Raw genomic sequence first — 25,303 nt, 5'->3', positions numbered from 1 at the left:
CAGACTAAAACAAAAACATTGAAGCATAGCTCAAGCAGACGGTATTACTGTAAATTACAAAAAACATCAAATGGTGAATCTACAAAAATCAACGATGGGCGTTAAGAAACAAGCCACTCGAAACAAACCAGATATAAACAAGCATCTCTTTTTTTTTAAATTCCCAGGTTGTTAGAGACTATAACCATCCCCAACTTCCCTCCCTCCCTCCCTCCCTCCATCCCTTATCCCAAATCTGTCATGTACATCATCACACAGGTAAACATTCCTTTGAGCACACCTGCTCATGCAAAACTAAAGAAATCATTTTACAAGAAATCACCAGCACAGAGACTAAATTGGAGTAAGATTGCACCTGAACCATCTGCTAGTAAAACCGGCACACTTGTTATGTGGAGTTGGTGTATCGTACATAGCAATCATGATGCAGATGCAGTTGACATCCATTTACAAGCATAACAAAGTGAGTATCGGTAGCCTGAAGGGTGATAATCTCACCAGAGAAGATCAAAAGTCAACATGAAATGATGTGTTTCTGTGTTAACAGGATCTTCGACAAGAAAAACATGGGACGAGACTTGATTTTATGCATCGGGAATTGATTGCACTGTTAAATATGACCAGAATTATGGATGTGTTTGATTGAGGAGCTGAAAAATAAGAGTTCTTGATGATGTCATTCCGAAATATAAGGTTGTTTTAGAGTTGGAGCAAGTTACAGTAATTGTGCATATCAAGACAAGGAATGTGTGATTTCATGTTGACTTTAATAGCACGCTTTGGTCTGTTCTCAGGTGCTACATACATGTAGGTCATTGTAAAATACCATGATATGGTCCAACTACAGATGTTCAAGTAAAACCTTACAAGCTTTCAACAGTCAGCGCCTTCAGCCAATCATATTTTTTCATATTACCTATAGAAATGAGCTCTGCAAAGCACACAGTTTGGACATAGGAGAGTGCATAAACTGGTAAGACGTCCATGTTAGTATGCCAAGTGAAGCACCATCGGTTTTCCTGCACATGCTCAGTTTATGAGGTTGTGTGTGGACTACTAGTCTGTAACTAATACCAAAGTTCCCTTCATGTCAGTGTGCAGTAAAGCATGGACAAATGTCTTTTTAGAGCTACTGGAAAACATCTGATCAGACTGTGTCCTATAAAGTAAAGTCCTTTTGTAAAAAACAGAAAGGCGTGGCTTTGTTTATTTTTTATTTTTTTGGCATCTGTTTATGATCTTGTGTCCTATGTTCCATTCACATGTCTGTTGTTCAGGTTTAGTTTTCATTCAGCATAGCATTTTTGTAACAATAGGTTTAAGAACATTCCTAAAGATTGTCTTCAGATACTCCCAACCAAATCCTCCAAGGTTACAGTTGCTCCGAGCGGATGACGTGGAAAAGCGTAACGTTGTACAGGACTTGATGTCCATTATTCCAAGCGTACAGTGCGCGATCTCGTGGGTTATAGTCCAGCATAGAGATGTGCGAATACTTGTTCTGCAGAACGATATCGATGTACTCGTATGTCGAGGAGTTGGTGTGGTAGGCGTAGTAGACTTTCGTCCCTCCCGAGTAGCCGTTGGTCACGTAGAGCGTCCCGCAAATCATAAACGACTCCCCGGCACTGCGTCTCGGATGATTGGTCGTCCAGGACTGCATTATATGCAGGGTGAGAGGGTGGAGCTTGCTGATGACAATGTTCCCCGCGTTCTGATTGGTGGCGTAGACGGCCCAGAGCCCGCCCTCGTCAACCATGAGGTCGATGTCGGAGTGTCCGCCCCAGGCGTAGTGGTAGGTGTTGCTGAAGCCCGCATTGTCCAGACGCTGAGATTTACTTATGGCGGACGTCTTGAAGTCAAACTTGATGATCATGTTGCTCTGAAACTTGTTGAAATAAATGGAGCCATTGTACACCACCTGACCCGTCCCGGACCAAGGGTGCGGCAGCCGGTGAGATGTGAAGTTATCCGACGTCATAAAGTCCGCCATAGACTTGTACTCGCGCACGAAGCGGTTGTTATGGTAGCCATCCATGTACCACACCTGGACAGAAGCGAGAGAGTAAGTGATCAGTGTAAACAACTAACAATACAAGGAACTGAGTTAATAAGACACCCCCTGTAGCACAAGTATGTTGACCAGATGTGCATAAGTGCATTAGTCTTTGGATTTGTTTAACTACAGTATGCCTGCCGAAACATTCCCTGCCGGATGTTCACGCGACATGCAGCAGATGTTTGTCAGAATGGATATTGAATCTAACCTTTTTAAGATGTTCATCAGAGTTGTGCTCCATTTTGAATTGAATTTGAATTAAATATGAGGTAGCAAACAGGAACTTTAATTAAAATTCAGATTTTTAATGTTTATCAAGATAAACTTTGAACTTTGAATGTTGGCTTGACAAAGCCTTCTTTTAACATTTTGTAGGTTAAAAAAGCTTGAAGTTTATAAGTAAGTAGGTAGTTAATTGATGGATAGATAGGTGCGTGAATGGATTGATGGATGGATGGATGGATAGATGGATAGATAGAAGTACTGAAGCTTATACTAATCTTTTTCAACGATTAATCGAAGTGGGTCAAGTTGTTCTTTATTTTGCTTGTGCTTGCATTAGATTTTTTGGTTCTAGCATTAATTTGCCAGCACAGAAGGACATGTTCAGCGAGGTCTTAATTAAATTTCAGATTGAAGGTGTCCATCCTTCCCTAGCTGTGGCAGAACGCAGGCGGTGAAAACTGACAGCCAGGAAGTTGCTGTGTGCCAAGCATTACGAACCCTATGGGGATAATTCCAGATAATTCCGGATAAAAGCGACTCTCTGTGGAGAATTCCCAGCATGGCTGGGGCTTCTGTCTCTCGGTGAGCGAATGGAAAGATAGAGCAGTCATGCTTATGGAATATTCCAGAGCCGTGCAGCCCAGCGGGACGTCTGTGTGCTCTCTATGAGGCACGAGGCGGTAAACAACATCTACTGTATATATTAACATACACACTCACTCTCTCTTCTGCATGTTTGAACATACTGCACAACATTTACCTCTTTTGAAATCCACAGTTGTTCACTGCACAGTTGTTCAATCCACTAACATTTGATTACATTTCACTGTTTTAAAAGCATTTTTCACATTATAACCTGTTCCAAAGCATCTTTACACATGACCGTGTGGTAATACTCTCAGTGAGCGAGTCCTGGACAGAGGTGGTGACATAAAATCCCCAAAAGTAGAAGGAAGTGCCAAGAATCAACTGAGGGCACTCATCCTTTGGCCAACACCAAAATAACACAAGAAACCTTTTGTTTCCCAACAGATGTTTCTCGGGCCAGGATCTGGTCACCTTTCCATGTAAAACTTTGGGTTTGTGTTGTAAAAAATGTGTTGAGAAAATATATATATATATATATATATATATTTTTTATCATTACATTTTAATAAAACCTGCTTTGCATAGGCATAGTGTGAGTGCGTAAAAGACAGTAAATAATTATCTCTGATAATCATATACATGCAGTGTAAATATTAGCTTGTCCTTTGGAATTTGGATGCCAGGACTCTTTTTTTGTTGATCTATAAATCTGGTAACATTGCTATTTTATTTCTGTATGCATCAACTTCTGAGAATCTTTATGGTCAGAAGTTGGAAATCAAATTGGAATCTGATCAGAATATAGAACACAGCATTAATATTTGACATTCTGGTCAGTCACAGGGCGTTTGTTCTTGCTTTAACTTAATGCTCACGCAGAGCATTAATGCTGCTCCATCTCTGCTTGATATTTCTGACAGCAACATACTACTCTGCCAAAGCTTTTTATCTTTGAAGAGCCAAAAACCACTCTGAGATATTGCTTATTGTTCCCTCCCACACATACACACACCTCTCCCTCTCTCTCTCTCTCTCTCTCTCTCTCTCTCTCTCTCTCTCCACGCTCTGCCTGTCTCACACATACAGCCTAAAGTCTCATCAATCTTTGAGAACAAGAGCCTCCAACCCAAAGTGTGACAAAAACAGAAAGAGGGGAAGGGGGAAGTGCTAAAACCAGGTCTGTGGGTGTGAATGAAGGTTATATGTTCTATGATTTAAAATTTCTACTGCGTTTATGAAGCCTGGATGGACTATCTTGTGCAAGGCATCACTTTAATGTGTTTGTAATTGTGTATTTTGTTGTGAAAGTGTGTTGTTTCTAAATCAAAGATTTAATATGAGTACAGTGGGCTCTAATATTTTTTATTTTATTTTTTGTTTTGTATTGGAGTATTTGTGGTTCTTTTATATTTTTCTGGTCTGCTGTACACTGCAAAATTGGTGGTCGGTGAACATTTCTTTTTTTATTATTATTATTGTAAGATTATTGGCAGTAAGATACAAAAGCTAAACTACATTGTTGATGTAGCCAAATATAATTGTATTTTAATTTTTTTATTTTTTAAATAGAAAATTCTGTGTGTGTGTGTGTGTGTGTGTGTGTGTGTGTGTGTGTGTGTGTGTGTGTGTGTTTGTTTGTGTGTGTGTGTTTTATATAATATATATTTATTATATACTGTTATAAATTGTTGAATGCAATTATAGCAAATCTTAAAATGAATATAATTTCATATGGTACATTATAATGTTTTGATACCAAAATTCACTTCTATTATTCACTTGCATATCTTGTTTATTTTACTTTTCAGTGTTTTGTTTTTAATGCAAAAAATGTGACAAAATTCAATAATAGCTATATAGAAATATTTTGGGTTGAAAAATTGGTGCATGAAGATCTAGCCCATTACATGTGAACTACAGTTAATAGTTAGTGAACACTGAACAGGTGTTGGTATTTTATTTTATTGTTTTAGCAACGCAGTCAGCTTCTAAGACTGCAGCTATCCATTTTTATGTTTTAGTGTCATTAATGGAATGGCAAAACAGAAGATATGCTTGTGAAACAAAGAAGGACTTGAGCTTCCTAGCATCTAGCATCTAGCATCTTTACAGTAATACACAGGAAAATAACAGATGATGCAAACTTTATCAAATATGAGACCAGTTCAAATTATGCTGTAAAGTTTAAGTGTCGTTATTCAGATCAAATCAGTTCAATGTTGATTCCGTTCAGTTCATAGTGTCATTATTCAGTTCAATTCACTTTAAGTTTTGTTCTCATCAATGAGAACTGGAAACCTGCATGCTGGGAAACTTCTCACAAATGCAGCTCTGGGATGCCAACTGCTAATTACCAATTTGTCATTTAGCCACAACAGTCGCTTGCAACCTGAGGTTAAGAACCTGGCCACGGTGCAATGCTGATGGCTCATAGATCAGCCCATGCGGGTTCAATACTACAACGTTTGGTAACCGGCCCAGATCTTTAACCACAATGTTGTGCAATCTGACAGATAAATAGGTCAAAGGTTATAGCACACTTCTGCTTTGTCATCCAGCATCACCAAAAACATTTTTCACACTTGTCTGAGAGATGATTAGGCTAAGAATCGGCTTATACAAACAGGCCATCAGGAACATTTCACACTTATTTCCAGCTGCCCTCATTCATTCTCCACAGTCTTAACCTCCAGCCGTTATCACAAGCCCCTCGGCGGCCTCCATTACGAGCCCCACTGGAGCACTTCACATCTGGACGAGTGGAAAATTATTTGGCCTCGCTTATTTTCTCCTCGTGGCACTGTGAGAGTTAGTGACCTGGCTTCAACTCCACGGATGTTCAACTCACAAACAAATATTTGTTTTGAACTGGTTTGTTTTTTCCAAGTGATTTATAAACTGTTTATAAATGTTGTTTGAAGGACAAACAGTGTAAAAGTAAGCTTGCAAACAAATGATTATTACAAGTAGATTTCTTTTATTTTTATTATTTCATTCCAAGTGATTCACAAACTGTGTTGAGAAAAGTAACTTTTAAAAGTAATACATTACAATATTGCATCTAACCAAAAAGTATCAAATTGTGATAGAAAAGTTATGCATTATGTTACTTTTGCGTTACTTTTTGTCACCTGGGCAACTGGGCTTGATTATTCAATTTAGTAACAAAAAACAGTTATTTTTTTGGCAACTGTAAAGGCTCTTTTTAAAGTCATAACTCTCTAAGAATCATGTTTTTATTTTTTATTTTTTTTTACACCTGTATAGTAAGACAAGTCATCTGAATAAACCAATCTACTGCACAGTGACATGTGATTTTAGCTGAAATGGCATTAGTGACGTGACATACAGCCAAGTATTTTGACCCATACTCAGAATTCATGCTCTGCATTTAACCCATCCAGAGTGCACACACACAGCAGTGAACACACACACACAGCAGTGAACACACACACTGTGAACACACACCCGGAGCAGTGGGCAGCAACACTAGGCCACGACTTTGTCCCTTTAGGGCAAAGAACTTCATTGTGCGTTTTAACTCTTCTCTGTGTATACTGTATTTCAATATAGGACGTGGCTTTTCCTTAAGCATGTCTATTTGCATTTGAGGTTTGTTTTTTCTTTATGGTTATAAAGCAATGTGGTTATAAAGTGGTTGCCGGCAGCTATGTGCTTGTGGGTTTTTATTCCCGGCATAAAATAACCAGATATCCTCCACTATCTGCATGTTAATGAATCTCAGAAATGAATCCTGTTTGTCTTCCAGAAGGAAGTTACCATTATACACAAATACTAATAAATGCAAGGACACATTAAATTGATCAAAAGTGACAGCCAAGACATTTGTAACGTTACAAAAGATGCTGTTCTTTTGAGCTTTCTATTAATCAAAGAAAGAAGGAAAAAAAGCTTTCCACAAAAATATGAAGCAGCACAGCTGTTTTCAACATTTATAAGAAATTATTCTTGAGCAGCAAATCAGCAAGTTAGAATGATTTCTGAAGTATCATGTGACACTGACGACTGGAGTAATGATGCTGAAAATTCAGCTTTGCATCACAGGAATAAATTGCATTTTACAATTTTATTTGAATTAAAAAAGTTATTTTAAATTGTAATAATATTTTTGAAAATATTACTATTATTTTTGTTCAAATAAATGCACCTTTTGTAAGCAAAAGAGACTTCTTTCAAAAACATTACATCTAACTAACCCCATCTTTTGAATGATATCGCATGTCTGATTGCATTTATATATGTCTAAAATTGGGAAATATGTATGTTTGTGCATTTACACTCACCCTTGTGTCTCCTTCAGGAGCGAGAGGGTCTGTCATCCAGGATCCGAACCGAGATCCGGATATTTTAATAGTGATCGCATCACTAATGCCAGTCAGCTTACCACACGCTGTAGGAAACACAACACACATATATAATTGCGCACATAAACACACACAAACACTTTCTAACGAGAAGCTTATTATCACACAAGTTTAATGAGTTTAATGAGATTTAATGCTGTAATGTTATGATGAGTCTGATTCAGTCATAATTACTGTGGTAATCTTATATCTTGGAGTGAAGGTTATGATTAAATGACTTTAACTGAGTCAAACTCAGTTTCATTATGAGCTTTCATAGAAAAAAAGAGAGAAAAAGTCTTCATTGATAATATGGGAATACAGATGAAGGCTTTCATGTGTGTGATGGAGAGAGAATATAATATACAGATAAATTGTAAGATAAATATAAAAAATTATGTTTTTTAACATCCTGTGGTGATAGTGAGTAATAACCGTGGTGTGTGTGTGTGTGTTTTCCTGCTCAGCCTCGGCCATTCAACACACACACTCTTGAGATTAACACACTGAGCTGTAATCTGTTTTCTGGAGGGAGATACAGGACTAAATTATTACGCTACTATCTTTAGACTAAAGCCCTGATTCTCTAATATTGCAGACACACATCTGCAGAAAAATGCACAACCCTCTCACACATTGTACATGATTACTGATTCAGTATTGTCAATATATACGCTGTAAAAAAAAAAAAATCAAAGTAGTGAATAAATATTATTAGAATATGTTTCACAAGAGAATACGATGTTTCTACTTCTAAATGTCATGTTCAATTCAAAGTGTTATGAGCCAATTCTTTTTTCATTTGTGAGATTTAGTAGCATTTTTTTGAGTGAAAATAGTTTTTTACCCCAGTATTTTTTTCATTGTACAGGGAAAAACTAATTTCATGTTTGAGGTCATCTAAGAACGTTAAAGGGATATTTCACCCAAAAATGAAAATTCTAGTCATCATTGATCAAAATGTTTTAGTTGCTTTCTTATGTTGAACATAGAAGATATTTTGAAGAGTGCTGGTAAGCAAACAGTCGGTGGTTCCCATTGACTTCCATAGGGGGAAAAAAAATACTATGGAAGTCAATGGGAACCACCGACTGTTTGATTACCAGCAATCTTCAAAATATCTTATTTTATGTTCAACATAAGAAATCAGCTCTTACAGGTTTGGAACAACATGAGGGTAAGTAAATGATGACAGAAAGTTAATTTCTGCGTGAACTATCCCTTTAAATTCTTGTGTTCTTGTTTAATCATGTGATCACATCAAAATGGCATTTGAGGAATTCTATTTTAATTTTTTATTTTTACATTTCTGAAAGAAATTGCTATAAATCTGATTGCTTAGAACAGTAACAGTAATACATCTGTCCTCAACAAAACAAATTCATTCATGTCACATGTGGATGGGAATATGTGAAATTCATGTAGTTTTCCTGTAAGTGTTTCATATTCATCAGAAGCGACACACATGGATGAGCGTGTGTGTGTGTGTGAGAAAGGAGAGATCAGTCAGTTGTCTTAAAGCCATATTGATCGTACAGTAAAACTGACCCAGATTTCTCTTCCAGAATCTGTGTGGATGCTGGGAAATTGAAGCTGTGATAATGAATGCATAATTTTACTCATTTATAGCTCAAGAGACAATAAATCTCAGTTGTGCTTCATTGAAGTATCAGCTACATCTCAGATGTTTGTGCTAAACTAAAACAGACCCAAATGAGAGAATAGTTGACATTAAGATTACAGAGCTGTAAAATGAATGTGGAGAGCAGCTCAGAACATTTGAACTTTGTAGAAATGGATGAGAAATACTGAAATCTGATACTTTTGATCACAGACTTTTGGACAAATCCAACAGGGTTTGAGATCCTGAGATCTCTGAAAGCCCTTGAGGAGACACATGTTTGATGATCTCGTTTGAGATTGTTCTTCATCATTGGGAAATGGCAGACAAATTGTTTGAGGAATCAGATTAGAGTGAATCAGAGAGACAATGAATTTAGGTTCAGATTCGACTTAATTTCTATATCACTATAAGTTTCTTAATTAGTATCCAATCTTTTTAAATAGTTCTTCAGTTTGCTCTTAAAAATAAAGGTTCCAAAAGGCTTTCCAAAAATACTTCTGTTAAGATGCTGTTTGAGTGATCTTTTTAGGCAGCATTTTTTTTACATTGTGTTACAAATTCTATTTCTGATGTTAATTTGTTATTTCTGTTCATGGTTTTTTTTTTCCCGTTCTTTCATTATTATTCATCAATTCTTATTTTTATTCTGTGTGCAGTGAATCGAAAAAGTATTTAACATTGTAATATTTATGGTTGTATTTGTTGTAATGCAAGCAAGTTGTAAAAAAATAAATAAATAAATAATACAATGTATACACAAATAGTTTACATCTTGTGGCTGTGATATTGAAACAGTATTTTAACAGTTGCATATTGGCTCCATTAATCATAATTTTTTATGGTGATCAACACATTATTTTGCACTGTACCTGGAATTCCAGGACCATGCAGTAAACAATGCTGATCCATTATCATGTTTTTGGTAAAATAAGGATAAGTGTTTGTTGACTGTGTGTGTCTTACCAAGCTTCTGCATGCACGCACGTAGCCGCTCCTCTAGATTAACCACACGGGAGTGCAGGTCATCGTAGTCGTAGGCTCCCATCTCCTGCTGGAGGAGACTGAGGCTGGACGTCAAGTTCTGCACCTCCTCCTTAAACTGCTGAACCAGCCGCGCGTCCGCTTTGTATTCCTCCAGTACGGGGATCAGTGGACGCAGCTCCGCCATTTTTGACTTTATGGCCTGCAAATACGTAAAGTGGGAGCATTGGGAAGTCTTGCTTACTGTATGTTCTGAAACCTGTCTGAACCCTTGCTGTCTATGCTGAGTTGAACAATATAGGTGTTGAATACTGTTGTGTGTACATTAATATGTGCATTTGTTCATCTCGACACTCTTAATAAACGTTTCAATGGGTTTTAACACCATTGGAGTTCTTAAAGAAAACCGTATCTGCCGCAAAGTATGTGGACATCTAAGCACCACACCAATGTCCTTTCATTTTAAAACTATTTACAATGAGTTAAGACCCGTGCACACCATGGACAAAACTATAATGATAAAGATATCGTTCTAGTTTTAAAAGAATGGCAGAGGCAACACCACATTGATAATAATAAGGGCACAAAGGAACTATGTTATCTGAATCACTTTCAGAACAATTTTTCTAGCTGATGGACGATAAAAAACATTGACAACCAATCAGAATTCACCTGACTAAAGCATTTAAAGTGGCAGATGACAAAACTTGTTATCATGCGTTGGTGTGGATGCTAGTAATCAGTTTTGGTGTGAATGGGCATCTAGTCTTTCTTTTGCTCCTTTAACAGTTTCTACTCCTCTGGGAAGGTTTTTCTAGATGCAGAAACATGGATGCAGCGATTTGTTTCTGAGCATCAGTGAGGTCAGGTATTGATGTTGGGTGACTGAAAAAGGTCACAAAGGTCTTTTGTAAGAGTTCAGGTCTTGTCCCCACCAGAATGCTCATTAAATAATATTATATTATATATATTATATATAAGGTCACGCTCATTTGCTCTTGTGAAAAAGAAGTGTGCTTTTTGTGTTGAATTAAATTAATTTTATTAGTTGTGTTGAATGTGCACTTATAGTTTATTTCAAATCTTAAAAGTATATATTTAAAAAAAAAAACTGTACTTGCAGATAATTGTTTCAGGTGATTTTCTTAACATGTAAGTACACTTATAATGTCAAATAAAAAGTTCTACTCTAAAGAACATTTCAAGTCATTATGTTTTAATAATCTTGTGCTTTAATCATTAGATATATTTTCTACATCCCCTTTATAAAGGTAAGCCAAAAGTGAACTTGTTTTTCAAAAGGTAAGGAGACTATATTGGTTGTAGTCTTGATTTTATACATCAAGTGATATTGTAGATGAAAATCCTTTAACTAAAAGGTGTCCGCATACTTTGGGCCATTAAGTGTATGTACTGATGCACTTTAACAACAGTGGATGCTAATATTTAAGAACCTCTGTTGTAATAGAAACTTACATTTAATACAGCACCTCAAGAACCCTGAGATATTTTTTAAAAAGAGGATTCTTTGCTGAAGTGCTTCAAAAAACAACAACATTTAAAAACGTTAATTTTTAAGAGTCTTTGTGTGTGCGTGTGCGTGTGTGTGTGTGTGTGTGTGTGCTTGTAGAGCCAGTGAGAGACCAGAGGCCAAGCTGCAGTAAAACTACTCATATCCGTATAAAAATAATATATTTACAAACATTTATCGACGAAATCAAGCGCTCTGAACACGGTAAACAATTGGGAAAAGACTTTATTAGTTGTCGTTTAGAATGCAACAGCAGAAAGGGACACATGCTGAAATTACAACTCACATACAACAATGTGATGTTAAGATTAAATTCTTAACTTCCAAAAAACGCATATTATTTCAAAAACCAAAGACTCATATTGACAAATAATAAGAGATAATAATAATAATAATAATAATAATAATAATAATGAAAACTTAAGCAATACTAGCAAAGATGAGAATAATAATGGAATTAGTAGTAGTAATAATAGCAATATAGCAATGAAACTAAATAATGTAGATCATATAAATAAAATGTAACAGTTCTTTAGAGTAGCATGCAGGAGGAGATCTGATTGGTGGTTGGATAAGGGAGGGGGGAGGAGTGTTTCTTACAGCTAATGTCGAATAGAATATGAGAATCGTGACATAAACAGCATGATTGAGGCCCACTTCAGCCAATCGTGGGTTAGACCTGCCTCTTCTGGCCTCTGGCTCTCCTATCATGTCTTTATAGTTAGCCCTGCAAGCAAGAAACAACACACTCAGCACAGGGAGCTAACTCGCTAACCTAGCTAACACATTCACGTGCTCTCACAGTCACACACACACTCATGTACTCACACATGTACTCAGACTGGTGTTACAAAGTGCAAACAAAAATTATATTTCATGCATGTGTCAGGTGTGTGGTTCATGGGATGTTTTGGACTGTTATATTATAGAAAAACTGAAATTTGCAGATCATTTATTTTTTTGCTTTTTTATTATATGTTATTATAATAATAGAATCATATTTAATTCAGTAAAAACAAATGTTTAATTTTTTGCACAAACAATAATTGTTTGGATCAAATCAGACATGTCTGCACATTTCAGAAAAATCACACAAGCATTTATAGGTGTGCATGCGATCTGCAGTTTGTTCATGTGTGATAGTGTGGAGCGATGTGTGCATATATGTAAAATATGTGCACTGCTTGCATTTAATTGTGCGTTTACCTTGTACTGCTTGGCGATGTTTTGCTTGTGGTTCTCCTCCACCTGTCTGAATTTAGTCTCCAGGCCACGAAGTTGATCTTCCATCTTCACCACGTACTGCAGGTCCCTCTGAGTCCTCTGGTCCAATACTTGGATTGATTGTGTCATATTTTGCACCTAAAAACACACAGGTACTAAATATTTAATATGTTTTGTTTATAAACACATTTCATATAATTCCTATTATTATTATTATTATTATTATTATTATTATTTGTAAATTGGAAAACTCACATGGTGTGATTAGGCATATATATATATATATATATATATATATATATATATATATATATATATATAAATATATATATATATATATATATATATATATATTCTTATTATCTTTTATACACACACTATATTATACTTATATAATATTACATATAGAAATTAAATATTAATGTCTAATTAAAAGTATATATATATATATATATATATATATATATATATATATATATATATATATATATATATTTGTTCTCTTGAACAAAAATGCAATATTCTTGCTTTTTCCTAACAAATTTCTTTCATTACAATAATTAAAAAAAATCTAATATACGATAAGAAACATCTAAATATATCGACTCTGAACATCAATATATAACAAATCTAGTGACTTTCAGCAAACTAGTGAATTCTGCAGCTATTCCACATCTGCTAATGATTGATGTGTCCGAGGAGTTGCATCGTCTTCTTTCTGAAGAAAGTCTGTTTGCCTTTGTGCCAGCCTTGTTCCAGAGGAACTCATTAAGTCTGAGTATTTGGATACGAATGATATTGATGCCTGTGTTGTTAGGCGCATGCCTCTAGGTCACTTTGATCTTTGGAGGAAAACTCCAGACTGGTTGTCATATATTCAGTGTCTTTGGCAACTTTCATAAGTAATGTGATTCCCAAGGGCAAATCAATAGAGCATTGTGGGTCGGGAGGTCACCTTCTCCAGTAGCTGGCGGAGTTGTTTGGTGCGGGCATCTCTTGAGCACATGGTCTGCTGCGGTGCGACGACCGTACACACACACCTGCCCTCACTGTCCTGAGCCGAGCTGTACACCTGCCAGGACTCCTCAGGGTTGGCGGGTAAAACCTGTGAGAAGATGAGACAGAACGAGATATATTACAACATTTCTTCAAGTTCTTAGTTTTATTTGTAATCCCAGATTTATTGGCATTACAAACACATGACACAAGATTGCGCAAAATCCCATCAGCTTGTGCCACATCAGACCACACCCACTTCCCCACCCACCAATCAAAACACAGCAGCTTTACATCAGCCTGAATCATGTGCACAGTTTTTTAGTCACATTGGACAGACAGCTGTTAGAGGCCATCTATCCTGTTCAGCTGAGTGTCGTTCTTGAACTGCTGCTGAGCTACAGATCCAATCACAGTCTGTCTGGAGTTGGTGACAGTGAGGGACAGATGGAGAATTGATGAGCATTCACTGATGCAGGTCCGGAGAGTCCTAAATCTCCACAATCTCCAACCCAATGGAATATTATAACACCACAAAAATACTTTTGCAGTCTTTTTTCTTGTTACATTCCATTTTTTATCTGGCCCAATATTCAAAGTGATATTAAAATTGTTCATGACAATGAAAACAATTGCATTACATCTGCAGTGCATTTGGTGATAGCCTATTTGTTCCATTATTCATTCTTTTTTTTTAAGCATATGTGTTCAAAACACGTTCGTGCTTTCAGAACCTCTTTGATTTTTTTCAGTGGACTGTCTCATTCTAGTGAAATCACACACAAAAAAAATGCTCCTGATTTCTATTGACTTATTGCAGCAATTTTGGTTTATTAAAATAAAAAAAAGTTTTATTAGAGCTAATTGGAACACGGAAACATTACAAATTGTAATATTAATAGCTGAACGTTCGAAATTCCATGACATCACGGTGAGCAGGTCCGTGAACGCCACTTTTTGAAACGGAGAACACACACGATCCTGCATTGGACATTTTTAAAGAATTAATGGAGTAGAATGCAAAAGAATAAACATCTGTATACAAAAAAGCGCTTTAAAATTATTATATTACGCTTAATTGCAACGCGCTATATGCGCATATGCTATATGCGCAAATGGAAAATATTTTTACTTGATACAAGCTTAATATTTTAACTTTTGGTTCGAATTTTCAGGGGAAGGAACACGAGACTTACTCCTATACTCCGGTCAGGATAGCCGCCCTGCGCCGCGGTCAGTTTGGTGGTGTTGAGCCCCACTAGTGAAGGCAGTGTCTGGGACATCCAGTTGGTGATCATTGCCATGGTGCTGAGCACCACACCGATCTTCAGCAAAGGCACCGACATCTCTGCGCACTGACCCAAACTCTCATTCTACACAAGCCACCGGGGAACAGTAACGGCGAGCATCGCTGCCCGCGAGCGTCTCGTGCATCACCATCATCCGCAACATCTCCTCTAACGGTCCCGGTTCGGTCGGTCTCGCGGTGCACATCTTCATGAATGTCAATGATTGAAGGGAGTCCGACGTTGTTAAGAGTAATAAAAACTAAGCAGTTGTGACTCCTCTCCGCGGTGCTCCCGTCTAGTGTCTTTTCCGTTATCCGTGCCTCTTTTGTTTGCGTTCACGCCCTTATTGGTCCGCCTTCACCACGCAAGTGAATTATGCAGGATGGATTACAACTGCACACGCCGACTGCTCTCCGTGGATGAGAAAGGGGGCGGCGCCACGCGCTCCTATTTAACGGAAGGCTAGAACGCGTCAAGCGCGCCTCCGCTCACGAGACGCGCCACAAGGGATTTGCACTTGGCAGCGGATCCTGTTAATGACACGATATAATTTAAGGTTGTAAACGGAACATCTCAATGTCACGCCCCACTCCGGATCAACGGGAATAAATAACGGTCACGTATCACCCGCGCTCCACTTTTGCTCCAGTGTGCCGAGTTAAAAAAGACGTTCAGGGGGCGTCACATTTTCTGTATGTGATTTTCGCAGAACAATCTGTTTTGGTTCTTTCACACGACAAAAGTTTTATTTTGCCGACACACAGTTTTAAACCAAACACTAAAGTTTTTGATTAAATTGTAATATGTAAGTCTATAATAAGGTTATACGACCAGTTTTATGGTGTTCCCGACATGGTTACGGCCTCAAGAGAACCTGAGTCTAGTGTTTTCGGACTTGTAATGTCAACACACAGCTAACGGGCTATTTTAACAAGCACTCTGCCATAAGTCACTTTTATGAGGTTTTTGCTTGTTTGTTTGTTTGTTTTCCCCAGAAATAGCAGGCCTGTTGTTAAAGAACTCACAAGATGTGTCACGAAGAAATACTAGCTTACTCATACGACTGGGAAGGAACATAAGTGGAATATTTGGTTGAAATACCTTTTATGTAAAGGCTGGAAGGCTTAAACATTTGAAAATCTCTGACATGCACATGCGTAGACGGATTGTTAGTGAAAACTGAAACATATAAGAGTCACAGGGTCCCGGAGAAGACCCACTCTGCATGCATCCTACAGTACACATCAGATACAGTACCTTCAGTGCATTAATTCAGTTTGCATTAGAATGACTCGAGCGCCCCCGTGTTGTGATCGGCGTTACTGTGATGCAATTACACCCGACCACTATCTGGCAGTAAGACAGAATGAGTAGTGTAGTCTCATAAATCACCTATTAATCACAGACAGACACAGGGGTGGACTTCACCAATAAGCGAGGTAAGCGGCCACTTTTGGCCCAGGGGAACCAGGGGGCCCCGTCTGATATCAGCCATAAATATTTGGCAAACGCTCCTGTGTGTATATGGGTTCAGAAGTGCATCAACTCTTCACTCACCACTCAATACGCAGAGTTTCTCCTTAAGTACTGAGTTCTGCAAGCTCGTGAATCCTCTCATTATAACAATGTGTAGATACAATGTAAATAAGAGATTAATTGTGCATAATGATTATATTGGGAGTGCTCTTTGCACGCTCTTTAGGATGTATAATCTTGTCTGACTGTTTTACAATGGATATATTAACATCCGAAAAGAAAGCAGGCTATCAAGTTTCATGTGCTTTTCAGGCTAACTGTTGTACACACAAGTAGTCCTGGGCAGATGACATATGATGTCAGCTTTGCGCATGCGCTGGTCAGAAGTGACAAACACGAAAATGCAGGGGAGAGATCAAAACAAAACAACAGTCACTAATTAGAAGTACAAAACGAGGATTTGTAATGAAGAATGTTGGAGGGTATCGATATAAGCAAAGAGGAGACTGGTTTCCTATATATAAATTAAATATTTCCTATATATATATTAAATATATACACACACACACACATACATACATACATACATACATACATGCATACATTTGTTTAAAATCCATACTTATTTGTTTTTGCCCTGAATTAAAACAAAAACAAAAACTAATCCTTCTTGGTAGTTATAAATCCAAAATAAACTGATATTTTGGAATAAAACATGAATATGTCAAAGGTACGCCGCTTAAGGTAGACTGACCTTTGAGCGAGAGAAAAACACAGGCTGAGAGATATTCAGGGAGTGTCAGGCATCCAGTTGTGTCTCTGTCAGCATATCCAACCTCACTTTAATAAAACATCACACAGAAAACATCTAAAACACTGAATCTAGGGCAGATATTCTTTCCGGCTTTCCTTTCAACTGTCAATTACATACACACACTTTTTGGTTTGCTTGTGGATCCACAATGATCCAATCTTTCTGTATTGTCCTTGAAGAACTAGTTCTGCCATCATTTACTCATCCTCATGTCTTTAGAAACCTGTATGATTTCCTGTATGGTTTCCAATAGAACACAAAAGGAGTTATTTATAACAGAATGTCCAAGGTGCTCTTTTCCTTGAAAAGAAAGTGAACGGCGATCATGTTTGAAATTTTTAGACTGAAATTTCAGGCTGTTCCTCTCACAAAGCTATGGTGTGACTTGAAATTTAATGCGTAATATATATATATATTTTTTAAAGAAAGAGTTCACCCAAAAATAAGAATTTTATGGAGATTTTATGGAGATCTTTAGCATTACATTACTTGCTCACCAGTGGATCCTCTGCAGTAAACAGGTACTGTCAAATGGTAAAACTAAGGCAAATGTAATGCTACATTTCTCCAAACCCCTTTTTGGGTACTGTCCCTTTGAAATATCTTTTTGACATGTCATCCCTATATGTAACATGATTACCATCCTGCACTATGGTTGTATTTTTGTGTTTGAGTAGATGGAGAGAGACATAAAAGAGAGATGGAGTGAATGAATGATAGAGCCATAGAAATAGAAGGTCACTTCAGCACAAATCACCCAGGGCTTGAATTTCTTTGGCCTTGAGAGTGTGTGTGCCAAATGAACAATGCAGCTTCACATTGGCAATTAAATTGGCTTGTTTTTATTTCAGAGATTAATGAGTAAAATATCAGCGCACATGGTAGAATGATGCTATGTATAAAAAATAATACAGTGAAGATTGTTATAATGCTCTCAAAGTTGGGCCACTCTGAATTTGACTGTGTTAATTAAATAGTTATTTCAAACCTAGATTTCATTCTGGCATTTAATAAAAGCTGACAATTTTTAATTGAAAAGCTGTGATAAGTAATACTTTTCAATACAGCAGTTTTTGGCTTATGAATCAAAAAATCTAACTTAAAGGTACAGGTTTTAGGACCTGCCACGAGAGGGCGCACTATCAAAACGTGTGGTTTGATGATGCTAAGAAGGAGCGTGGAATGATGGGATTTGTTGTCTTCTACCCAATCGCTGACGACCATCAATCAGACGGAAAGATAAATCATGGATTTAACGCAAGTTCAACGATTTGCGCGAATAGATTACATACAAAGTCAATGAACAGACACGATCAGACTATGGATGAGACGCATCCTCACGCGGGTCTAGAGACGCGATGCCCCGCGTTTGGTGTGTATGCCCCATAATACTAATCTTGTTGATCGTTACAATAGCATATGTTTTCTGTAAAGATACGAATCAAAACAACTCACCTGTCGAGTAAAACACAAGCGAGATCGGCATCTCTTTCTAGTTGAATTTGGTCGCGAAGCTACTTCCGCATTTGTCCATGAAACTGTTGTCATGTGGTTTCTACGTCAGTAAAGGCGGTAACAAAAGGTAACTAACGTCATTGACAGGCGACTGCACTGCTCCGTGTCACTGTTTAGAATGAGAATTATCTCATGATTTACAAGTAGTTGAAAACATTAGAGATATTGTTAGTAATAAGCTTGACAAAATATATAACACTAACCTAGTGGTTTTTGGATATTTTACGGCAAATTTCTTACAAATTGTACCTTTAATGCCAAACATCTATGCTGATTAAGTCATGCAACACCAGGAACTTTATGGAGTTTATGAGCTATTTCTTTATACACACTAACACTAGAATAGGAATAAAAAGTTGTTTCATGGAGTTAAGACAAAAAATTTAAAATTAAGAAAAACATTAAAGGGATTGTTATCCATTGTCAAAATGTACTCACCCTCATGTTATTATTAATTAATTTTTTGTCGTCTCTGAAGCTTGATAGCATCCATTTGCATTGAGTATAATTGGAATATTGGGTTTGATGGGTCATTATGGGTTTGGAATGACGTGGAGGTAAATACATACCGTATTTTTCGGACTATAAGTCGCACCTGAGTATAAGTCGCATCAGTCCAAAAATACGTCATGATGAGGAAAAAAACATTTATAAGTCGCACTGGACTATAAGTCGCATTCATTTAGAACCAAGAGAAAACATTACCGTCTACAGCCACGAGAGCGCTCTATGTCTTCAGTGTAGACTACAGGAGCACTGAGCAGCATAGAGCGCCCTCTCACGCTGTAGACGGTAATGTTTTCTATTGGTTCATTTCTCTTGGTTCATGTCAAATTAATTTTGATAAATAAGTCGCACCTGACTATAAGTCGCAGGACCAGCCAAACTATGAAAAAGAGTGCAACTTATAGTCCGGAAAACATGGTATTTATTTTATTTATGAGTGAACAGTTTCTTTAATCTATGGCAGCCTGTTTCCATCACTGTATATAAAGGTGATTACATTTTTTTTTTACATGCAATTATGAGTTATAAAGTTTTGTCTCACAATTCTGATAAAAAAGTCAGAATTTGAAGTTTTTATCATGCAATTCTGAGAAAAAAACTGTGAAATGCAAATTCACAATTGTGAGAAAAAAGTCAGAAACGTCACTATTACCTATTTGATTTTTTTTCAAAGGCAGAAACGGGCTTCCATATTAATCTGAATGTTCTGTACAAACAAATGGATTAGTTTTACAAAAGCACTGATCTATTGAGTCAGGTGCATATTTCTATTAATTCTGAAACAAGATATGCAGTAAACGTCTGATATGAATGTTTTATGACTGCGTTCTCTAAGGCAACAGCAATCAATTTTACTTTCATCAACGTGAGAGCAGCAAAACCGTAATCTAGAGCTGGGATTCCCTTTAACACTGTTCTTTTTGCTTTTTATCACCTTTTAATAATTCATGTGCAGGCTGTGTGATTTCTGCAGCCCCCAACAAAACGATAATATCCTGGAGATCAGGAGAGCTAGATGACGATTGGTCCGAAATGAACCAGAAGAAACCATCTGAGCTGTTGGACAGAATGAGACTGTAGCAGCACTTACTCATCTGTAATGGTCTACTGTAAAGCCTTCAGCTTGAGGCTGAGTGTAAAAAAAAAAATACAGTCCAATGCAACATGAGTGATTTATCAATCGGCCTGTGCCGAAGACCTCCATAACAGTTCTGCAGTGTGGAGAAGAGGGGAGAAGGAAGAAGTAAATTCCATGTTTTTAGAAGTTTTCTTCTGCAGAACTTTAAATGCACTGCCTGACTCGTGGTACTGCAGAAGTGTTTGGAACGGAGCCCTGCTGTTTGAACATTTACAGTACTCTCCCCTAACCCTGCGCCTCCTCCTCCTCTCCCTCTCCAAGCAGTCTGTTCTTCCTGTTGCTTTCAGTGGTAGTTTACAGAATATCCATCACCAGCTGAAATATAACCGCTTCGAAACATAGCTATTTATTTTGTGATGTAGGAAAATGTTGTTTTATATCTTGGTAAAGGGAAGCATAGCAGTGTGTGTTTGTATGTGTGAACAGATGGTCGATTATTTTTTTTTGATAGGTTGTTCTGGGTGGTTGCCAGTTTGTTGTTATGCTCCTAAAGCGTGTTTAAGTCCTATGTCAGTTGCTATTCAGTTTTTGGGTGTTCTGAGTACTTGGCATTGCCATTTCCATGATTTTAAACTGTCCTAAGTGTTGTTACTGTAATATGTTGGTAGGGTGTTTTTTTAGTTGATTGCTGATGTATTGCTATGGTTTCTAGGAGGTTGCATTGTGGTTTCTTATTGGTCGCTGTTATATCCTGGTCACTGGTTATCATGTTTCTGATTGTTAAAAAGTAACAGCACACTCTTTCAAATCATTTACTGTCCTTAGCACAGTAGGGACCGTCAAAGTGGCCCTGTATCCTCCTGCTGTTCGTCTCTTCCTTGTGCATCTCTTTTTACAAAACAGTGAACACACACTTGCCCTTTCACAGTTCAGATGCTACAGAATTATATGATGGACAACACAAGAATGAAGATCGAGCACATGCTGATGATAGATCTGTCTTGCTATCGATTGGAGATTGACGAACAACATGTGGACGTGTGATTTATGGATTTTTAGAGAAACAATGAGTGCCAAGGGTGGTGAAATGCCATCATATAAACAACAGCTTGTGTTTCCTTTTAAACGCACACACACAAGGCAGGGCCATTACTAATATGATAATTCTTCTTATCCACAAGCTAGATTATTCTCTTCTCTGAGAGCGTTGTGATGACCTTTATCTCCATAAAGGTGATAAGACCATAGAAGACGCGTATCTTTACCGTGGTAATCAAGAACTAATCTCATTCATTCTATAGCTGGGGGAGCTGGATATATTATCATTCCCCTCTCTCTCTCTCTCTCTCTCTCTCTCTCTCTCTCTCTCTCGTCAATGGAAGTTTGAATGGATTCTACATTTGGACTTACTACATACTGATTATATATATATATATATAGTATATATATTTAATTTAAATGAATCAATTAATTTAAAATAATGAATTAATCAAAATTAAAAACTTTTCTTAAAATAAAAATATATAAACATAAATAAAAAGAGAAATTTTATGAAAAACAACTTTAAATATACATAATGTTTTTTTAATTCATGTAAATTAAAAAATAGTTTATTTTATTTTGAATGACATTATAATTAATTAAATTAATTTACATTTGAATTCTCTCTCTCACACACACACACACACATACAATATATATATATATATATATATATATATATATATACACACACACACATACATAACTTACATACATATATAATTTTCAGAGGGGTCATCTATAATCTTACCAATGCTTTTATATAGTATTTTTCAATCTATTATGCCCTCTAGAAAAACTGCTGGTTGGATCAATTTAAATCCAATTGATGGTTGGCACATAACTTGGACAGAGGGAAATATTATGTTCCATCTTGCATTCTGTCCAAAATTATGTTACTGATTTTCAAATGAGATCACTTTAGACCTCATTCTGTCAAACCGTTCCAGGTTGGGAACTAGTTGATAATGAGTGGGAGAACTGATGGAGGTGTTTAGCAGATCTGTAGTATGAGATCCATCAGCTGTTCTGTGGGTGGTGTCATGGGCTTTTTTATTAGTGGTGTTCAGTGAGTAATGTTCAGTAGATGTTCAGTGAGTGGTGTTTCCATTAAGAAGATCCTTTGTGGATCGTGTTAAGTACAGTAGGTGTACTTCTTGAGTTATTGAGTTTTGGTTCAGGAGCTGTTTGGTTCCGTATGTAGTTCTTTGTGTGCGTTTAGGGGTGTTCTATGAGGGGTATTTACATTTTAGGAGATGTTTTGTGGATGGTGTTCAGTCAGTCGTGTTTTTAACAATTGGCCATCTGTTGCCGTTTAGTTTAAAGAGTGGATTTTAAAGGTGGTGTTCAGCTTAGGATGTGTTCTGTACAAAATAAATAAATAGATAAATAGATTCCCCAAAGCAACTTTCATTGAACAGTTCTTAAAAGAACCATTTTCTTAGAACTGTTCCATGAATGCTAAAGGTTGTTCAAGGAACCACAGATACCAATGAAGAAGAGTGTTCTTTGGAAGATACTGAAGTCCCATCATACATATTCAAGATAAGTGCTTTTAGTTCATGGTCCATTAAAGCACCACTACACAACTGGTTTCCTAAAGAGCTAGAGGATAAAAAGCTCTCTGAGGAACTCAAGTAGACTCTCTTTTGACATTAAACCACAAAACTCTTCTTTTTTTTCTAAATGTATCCTTTATTTTTAGTGTGTTTAGAGTGTTGGGTCAAATAATAAAGCATGTACGCCATAAACAGAACTGATAAAGGGCCCAGTGACTCATCTCAACTCCTCCTATACACACACACACTGAAAGACAACTCAGTTTCCACAGTGCAATTATCAAACTATGGCAATTTCCTGAGTTTGAAACTAGATCACTGCATTTGTGAAAGAAAAGATGATATGACCTTGTCCCAACATGCATTTGCTCACACCTAAGGTATTTCATGTGTTTAATTTAACACTGACAGTAGCCAAATTGAATCCCAGAATGCCGTGTTGCTCTAAATGAACACCTTTCCTTGTATATTTATGTCACAGTTATGATTTTTGGATATTAAATGACTGTATATGATGTGTCTTTCATCTATTACTCGAACACATCCGATGTGTTTGTGTATATGTTGCAAGATCCTCTTCTCAAACCCGGCTAAAGCTGAGGAAAATGCCAAATTGTAACCGATTCAATGGGCCGTAAATCTCCAAGATGAGAAGATGAACAGAGCCACGCGGCGGAAATTGATGGGTTTGGCAGAGTCAGTTTGAGATTTACTTGTGACCACATGCCGAGTAAGCATGCTGCCCCACTGTGAGCCTAATGCAACATTTACACAGGCTGTACGGTTCACAAGCTCATCCTTTCTGATCAACAGGAAAATACATGCTACAGTGAGACACTGGTTAAAGTAATAACTGAAGCGTGAAGAGCGCTGTTTGCATATGTAGGAGCCAAGAACACTGCGCACTGTTAGTAAGAGCGGCCAAATGCTCTTCAATCCTCTTGTGCAAAGCCTCTTTCCCCCATATTAGTGTCCATTTTGCCAGGGATGTACACCTTTGGGGGAGATACCATATTTAATATGACGTAAATGAAAATAAGGGACACTTACAGGTAGTATTGTTTTGGCCCGTTTAATTATCACAACCCCTCAGTCTCATTTCAAAGGTGCATTGACTGAACAAGAAAAATAAAGACAGAGGTACAGTTTAACCCATTAAACACTGTACATGTACTTCTTTTCACTGATATAAGATTAAATATGGCATCCATCCAAAGGTATAAAGAAACTATTATGATAGATGGTGACATGTCAGCCCCATTTTGAGAAATGTCTATATTCGTTCCCTCTCTTTTTGAGAACTAATCATAATTAACCCTAATGTGCACTTTTTCAAATTATTCCTACATTCTTTCATGCAATTAGTATAGTGCTATTAATAGAAATGTGCAATTACAGCTCTACAAAATGTGAAGTGCATTAATATTACTTAGCACTTCTCAAGTTCTGTGTGTGGTCTCCAAAGGCCTTCAGTAGCTCAAAAACAGACTTATATCAGATTGATACTCAATGACTTGTGGTAGTTATATATGTGGGCTTGCTATAAACTTGATAACCCACTTTAAAAAAAAAAAGATTTGCGATTTTTCTGCAATGTATATTTTTCATGCTCAAACTGACCCAAACAGAAGCATTTGGTCTTCTTAGGATGTGGTTTTGATTCCATTAGAAGCTTATTTCACTGTTTCACTCCTTAGGATCCCAAACAAAGAATGCAAAATCAGTCTTACAATATATGAGGGTTGAATATACAGCAACATGAGTCCTAAATGAATGTTCGTTTTAACTTCTCATGTTTGCTGTGAGCTGTCATTGAGTATAACCGTTACTCTTCCTATCTCTGGGCTTGTAATCCCATTCATTAATTTCTTCTACCCATTAATTCAGCTAATTCATTGCAGTCTGATCTGTGTTAGAGATGTGTGTGTGTGTGTGTGTGTGTGGGAGGTAAAGATGGCGATAGACCTACTTGCGTGAGTTCCGTGCCCATCAGCACCAGCACGACGAGACTCAAGAGCTTGTTCACGCGCTGCATCTCGCGCCTCCCCTCGCTCGGTCTCGCTCTCGCATGCAGATCCGGTCCGGTGCCTCGTTAAGACCCGCTCGTTAGTGCTCTCGCCTCGCTCCTCGGTCCCCGGTCGCTCGCTTCTTTCTCTTTCGCTCTCTTCTCAGCAGCGGAATGACAGAGAAACAGAACTCGGTCTCGCGCAGCCGTCTCTGGGCATCTCGCGCCTCGCGTTTTCTCTCTTGCGTCTCTGAGCCCCCCTGCGACTCCCGTCCCCGGTAGATTAGCGGCTTTGGGGGTCTAGCGTCAAGCAGGGAGGTCTGGTTAGCCCAAAACTTTGTGTGTATCTCGCTGTGTGAGGGAGAGAGATTGGGGGAGCGAGAGCTGTCCTAGGTGCTGAAACCGGATGTGAAATTCAACAGGGATG

General features: G+C 37.5%; 1 protein-coding gene across 2 annotated transcripts; it reads right to left on the bottom strand.

The window, feature by feature from the left end:
• Window positions 1-208: 208 nt before the first annotated feature.
• Window positions 209-25,303, bottom strand: LOC127941316 (noelin-like). Of its 2 annotated transcripts, none has more exons than XM_052536257.1 (6): window positions 24,841-25,303; window positions 13,552-13,701; window positions 12,579-12,734; window positions 9,824-10,043; window positions 7,177-7,283; window positions 209-2,047 (listed from the first exon to the last, which is right to left on the bottom strand). In XM_052536257.1, exons 1-6 carry the CDS (start codon window positions 24,904-24,906, stop codon window positions 1,373-1,375), a joined length of 1,374 nt encoding a protein of 457 aa, XP_052392217.1. In that variant the 5' UTR covers window positions 24,907-25,303; the 3' UTR covers window positions 209-1,372. The 2 variants fall into 2 exon arrangements, with proteins under 2 accessions (XP_052392217.1, XP_052392216.1); XM_052536256.1 differs by lacking the exon at window positions 24,841-25,303 and adding an exon at window positions 14,789-15,313.

This window comes from Carassius gibelio, chromosome A21 (genome assembly GCF_023724105.1).
Source record: "Carassius gibelio isolate Cgi1373 ecotype wild population from Czech Republic chromosome A21, carGib1.2-hapl.c, whole genome shotgun sequence".
Lineage (NCBI taxonomy): Eukaryota > Metazoa > Chordata > Actinopteri > Cypriniformes > Cyprinidae > Carassius > Carassius gibelio.
Note: the sequence above shows the minus strand (reverse complement) of the source record. Positions and strands in the feature narration are given on the sequence as shown.